This window comes from Helobdella robusta (assembly GCF_000326865.2).
Source record: "Helobdella robusta unplaced genomic scaffold HELROscaffold_44, whole genome shotgun sequence".
Taxonomy (NCBI): Eukaryota; Metazoa; Annelida; class Clitellata; order Rhynchobdellida; family Glossiphoniidae; genus Helobdella; species Helobdella robusta.
In genome coordinates this window covers 1,421,302-1,427,077 of record NW_008705063.1, presented here as the reverse complement: position 1 = coordinate 1,427,077, position 5,776 = coordinate 1,421,302, and the positions used below count along the sequence as shown (strand labels likewise).

Genomic DNA, 5,776 nt, shown 5'->3' with positions numbered 1-5,776 from the left:
GAGCAAAAAAAAATGACCGCGCCTGCAAGGATAAATGATATTTATAAAAAGCAGGTAGATTAAGTTGGCGCTGTCTGCAAGAAACGTGGACTACGTTTATAAAATAATCTTTTTCAGCGCTCTTCCTCTAGGGAGAGCTTAGTTGCTGTTGGAGAGAGTTTTTAATTAGTAGTTCAGAAGTATAGAGTATTAATAAGAGAGGGTCAAGAATGAAACTTTGAGGTACCCAAAAAGTAAGAGTAAAGGATTTAAAATTAGCATTATTAAGAACAGAAGAAAAAACAATTACAGAGATAAGAAGAGAACATAAATAGACAAGAATCAGTAATATTAAAAGAATGATCTAGCATTATTGATTTAACATATTCGTTAGCACACCAATATCAAACTTTGAAAAAAAATCCAATTTTGTGCATAGCTTGATTTCGCTTTTCTTTTTTTAGGTGTTAGCTTCCCTAGAAAAAGCTAAATGAGTTTATGGTCTCCCTGCCTGCCTTCACCCTCGCCCGAAAACTCAAACTTGATGACCTCTGCTTGGTCATCACACTACTTTTTATATTTTTAAACGTTTTTTATTGAAATTTACCTTGTACTGGCTCCATCATTCCCAGTTCAATAGTCCTGAATAAAATAAATTAATTTTGATTTATGAAAGATTATAAATAGTTCATAAAATAATACTACTTTACACCTGTAACAATTAAATTTTTGTAAAATAATAAATTTACATTTAATTGAAACATTTGTTAATATTTTGACTTTTAGAATGGGGTTTCACGTTTTCTTAAAAACGAATTCAAACCAGTGAACTTCTTGTTTCCTATAAAGAAACTTGAGCTTTTCAACAGATGTCAGGTTAATTCAATAAATTCAACTGATAATTACCTCAATTAGAATATAATTAATTCATTTATCTTTACTAAAAATTTACCAAATAATTTATATCACGATGAAATTACCAAAACAAACACCGATTGATTTGTCTTGTAAAACATTATACTTATTTTTGAATATGTTAAACCGGCAGCAAAAATATGGAAATAGTTGATGTTTTGAGCCCCATGCAAATAGACATGCAAATATATAATTTACTGGTTGTGCCCTGCGTTGTTACTACGCATCTTAACGTCGATCTTACCATTGTAATCGATCTCTCTAGTAGGAATGTATACCAGACCGTGAGTATTCGTATTCCCGATCCGAACACCAAAATACTTTTTTTAGAACCTGGCCACCGGTACTAATACATTTTCTGACAGATTCCTAATGTCTCAGTAATTACCCGAGGCCCTGATAGTTTTCTGATCGATTCGGTTCGACTCGGCATTTTTTAGGCTCGTTATAGACCTCAAGCTGCGCCGTTTTCAATAGAACAGATAAACAAATCATGATTTAACTGAAACGATATTTTTACCAAAATTACCCATGTTGATAACGAGTAACCAATATTTGTTGGCGTAGTGATTATTCTATTTCGTCTTTATCTCAACCTTCTGATATGCCACTTATTTTTGAATAATACAAAATGTCGATCCCCCAAGTAAAAAATTGGATTGATGTTTTTTTGTTTTAAATGTTTTAAACTCAGTTATTCTCGTTTTGATTTTTCACGGTTTATAAATAAAAATTTGTTCATGTCCTTGTCAAAATTATTCACAGATTTCCAAATTTAACCACTTTAAGAAATTGAACTCTGATTATTTTGAAGTCACTCGAGCATTTTGTTTCAAATCATCTTCGAACAATAAATATTTGCTGATGTTGATGTCAACAAGCATTTTTTTATACTTGATTGATTTAATCTGAATATTATTTTAAACATTTTATCAAACTTTTTTTAAATAAACTTTGTATGCCATTATTAATTAAAAATTTTGCCTTAATTAAAGAAATTTATTTGAAATTCCTTTTGGCAGTTCACAAAATATTTTAATTTTTTTTTACAGTGGCCCATTCCAGCCCCTATTTTTGTGATCTACAAAGGAGTTTTCGCTCTTTATTTGTTGGTGACAGTAATTCTCTTTCTAACGAACAGAGGACTCAACTACTTTGTGTACATGACAAACATTTCGTTCACTGTTCTTACCATTTATTTTATTTCGTCGGCCATTCGTGTTTTCTTTAGCGATATCATACGCAGCCAAGTTGAAAAAGAGAGGACATCTGAAGAAATTATTTTGCACTCTAGCATGCCAACCGCTGATCAGGTGAGAAGAAATCTTCTGAAATTCAGTATCTGGTTCGAATGGCTGGGTCGAGATATTGCATACATCATGTCGCCAATTGTTACGACGGGTTACTTTGGTCTGGTGGTGAATTTGGAAGGGTCCAACGGTTTATCGTTAATAGACATCCATGCACACATTCTCAATGTTGTTATTGTGGTTATCGATATGTCTCTTTCTGCCTCTCCTTTGAAATGGTATCACCTGGTGTGGGCAATGCTGTACGGCACTTTCTACGGTGTGTTTTCATATATTTACTATTCACTATACGGACTTGTTATCTATAAAGGCCTGACGGAGAAAATGGAACTATTTTGACCCACCCTTATTATTGAGTTGTTTTTTATTGCTTTTACTTCTAACAAAACATTTCCAGCAGTTGCTATTTATACTTTTTGCTATATTAAACATACTCACTGCTTTCTATCCCAAGAAAAAGTTTGTATTGTGTGAACAACTGTGAATTTTGGTTGTTTCACTAGATTTACGTAAAAAAATTTATCGATTGAAATAATTATGTTTTGCTAATTAATCAAATAAAAGATATAATCTGCTATTATCATACTCCTGACACGTGTTTCGTCTGAAGCAGCACATTAAAGTTTATTTTCAAACATAAAATGTTTGTCTGTTCATCGTGACATTGATGTTCTTCATTAATTATTTAATTAACAAGAGAAATTTTTCATGAAAATATGATATTTCATCGTAAATAATAAATTAGGGGTAATTATATTATATGGTATGCTAATAATTGTTTTGATCTGTTTTTTCTAACATCAATGACCTTATAACAAACTTTTAATAACATTTATTGATGTAAATTTAAAAATTTCGAGAATTAATAAATTTAAAAAAATGATAATTGGAAACTATTGAAAAATCAAATGTAGAATTTGTACTGTGTGTGCGATCATTACGTTTCATTTTATACAACCTTTTTTAATAGTTAATTTCAAAGTAATTGCTAATATAAATTTTAATCTTGCAAGTAATCAAAGTTGAACATGCATTTGATGTCGAAAGCAGAGGGGTGAAATGTGAAATGTTCTATAAGTAGGTTAGTATGTAATACCTAAAAATCAAAAGTTTGACTGGCATTTAAGAAATTTGATAAAATTTAAAAAAAAGTTATATTCCACATAGAGTTTATTAACAAATTTAACTGCAAATGATTTTAAAATGTTATGCCTCACTTAGTGAGAAAAGCTAAAAATTTGTGTTTGCCTTGATGTGCCGTACTACTCTCTACTGCTGGGTTTGCTAATATTACTAGATGCGTTGATTTAATGAAAGTTGTGACAGCATCTAACTACATTTTTGATCGGCGTTTTATTTCTTTAATATATGTTCTGTAGACTGTAAAAATATGTGAAACTTAAATTTTTGGACAAAAATATAATCGACAAGAAATAATGGCATTTTTTTAACAAAACCAGGAAATCTTTGAAAAAAAACGGTTTTTAATGGAAAAATGTTGAAAATATAAACGAAAATTTGAAAAAGAATAAGACAATCGTTAGTTGTCAACAGTGTTCAATATTTCATATAAAAAACAAATCCCTTATTACCATTAAAGTTGTATGCCAGGCTAGCACTAAATTCTTTACAAATCAAGTTATGTTTATGCTTTCTTGATTAATTAATGTTATTAATATTATTAATTATTATACAAATAATAAGACTTCATTTTGTTTAAATAAATGGCGTTCATCAGGAAAATTTATACAAATAAAAAGTATAATGATACTTTAAGCTATACGAAAAAACTTAAATTTAAAAAAATATTGAATTGAAAATTTTTTGCAAAATTAGCTTTTCATCCTAGATTATACTTTGTAAGATTTTACGAGCCTACTTTTATAAAATTGCACTCATTAATTCGTTAAAAATATGCTTGCATTAACTTTCTTAACCGATAAACTGCAGTTAAAACCTAACGTAACCTAACGTAACATAAAAACATTGCATAAAATGACAAAACATAAACACATAGCATAACAACATAGAATGACAAAACATAACATAATACAATATGCATGCATTTACTACACAATGTATACATTAAAGTTCTATATCTAGACATTAATTAAATAGTAAAATAACAAGAGTACATAACAAGTATTAACATAAATTGATCGAAACATGTAAATCTTAACTTATTAAAAGAAATAATAATATGAACTGAAAATGCAGGTAAATTTGAATACATACAATACTGTGTAAATCAGATTATTATCATTTTGACAAAAATTGATTAAACTAATAAAAACACACACAAATGATACAATTTTTAAACTAAAGTTTTCCAAGAAAATTTGATTCCAACTAAAACAATCGACCATCCAATTCTCAAATTTCTTGTTATCCAAAGCAAACATCGGTTCATGTCAATACTCTTTTAGAGTTATGTCATTCAGTCATATGTATGTATGTATGTATGTATGTATTATTATTTTATTATTATTATTAAGGATAACTTCTAGAGCGCCCATTAAATGTTCTCACAGGCGCTCTCAAAAATAAAGCAATTATATACGTGACAAACAAAATAGTACAAAATCAAGTAGTACAGAATTCAATGTAATTTCAACAAAAATAAAAATGTCTTTAAATCTTTTTTAAATGCTCGAAGATGAAGCCCAGGCTTTCTTAGTGGTGCAGGGAGATTGTTCCACACAGTAGGACCAGCGATTGCAATATCACGCGAACCAATCTGTAAAAACGCCACTGGCACCCTCAAGAGATTCATATCATCTGATCGAAGATGGAAACCAGAAGTTGATTCTTTTCTGGTAAATTTATCAGTTATGTAATCCGGTGACATTCCATTCAATGCTTTGAACATAATCACACCAATTTTAAAAATTATTCTTTTATCAATTGTCAGCCAGTGCAGATCATTCAAAATTGGCGTAACGTGGTCAAACTTCAATTTACCGGCAACCAACTTTGCAGCTCTTTTCTGAACCGACTGCAAAATAGCTATTGATTTGTCGGGTATTTTATACAACAAGCTGTTACAGTAATCTAAACGAGACGTAACAAATGCATGCACTAAAGTTTCTATGGTTGATCTGTCCAACCAGTGTTTAATTCGATACAAATTTCGGAGACAGGAGACGCATCTTTATATGATCTTTCATCGATAATTTACTATCAAGCAAAACTCCCAAGTTGGTAGCTGTCTGAACAAACGGTATGTCAACGTCATTTACTGTGATGGAACTTGCATTTAATTTTGCCAGCTGCTGCCATGTGCCCACCGGAAGCAGTTGAGTCTTGCATTGATTGAGCTTCAATGAGTTACATGACATCCATTTACCAACCTCCAACAAACATCTGACAAATTTATCAACTTCGGTCTGGAAATGATTAGGATGACCAGTCACCAGAACTTGAATGTCGTCTGCGAACGCGTGGCACGCAAATCCATGAGAATTAATAATTTTAAGTACGCCTGATGTATATAGTATAAACAGAATAGGCCCAAGAACGGATCCCTGAGGTACCCCTGATTTAACCATTTTGACATCCGACAGTACATTCTT

At 30.7% G+C, this 5,776-nt stretch overlaps 2 protein-coding genes across 2 annotated transcripts in view; one reads left to right on the top strand and one right to left on the bottom strand.

Moving 5' to 3' along the window:
- Positions 1-12: 12 nt before the first annotated feature.
- HELRODRAFT_177869 (hypothetical protein) lies at positions 13-2,543 on the top strand (the record flags this gene model as incomplete). Its single annotated transcript, XM_009026005.1, has 3 exons — positions 13-54; positions 766-855; positions 1,947-2,543. The coding sequence occupies 3 exons, from the start codon at positions 13-15 to the stop codon at positions 2,541-2,543; spliced, it is 729 nt and encodes a 242-aa protein (XP_009024253.1).
- Positions 2,544-3,204: 661 nt separating this feature from the next.
- The window catches only part of HELRODRAFT_177868 (hypothetical protein), a gene marked incomplete at both ends in the record, with an annotated part of 5,332 nt that continues 2,760 nt past the window's right edge, over positions 3,205-5,776 (bottom strand). Inside the window, one exon of the mRNA XM_009026004.1 lies at positions 3,205-3,300. Coding sequence (XP_009024252.1) covers positions 3,205-3,300 — 96 coding nt within the window. The remainder of the gene's footprint in view (positions 3,301-5,776) is intronic.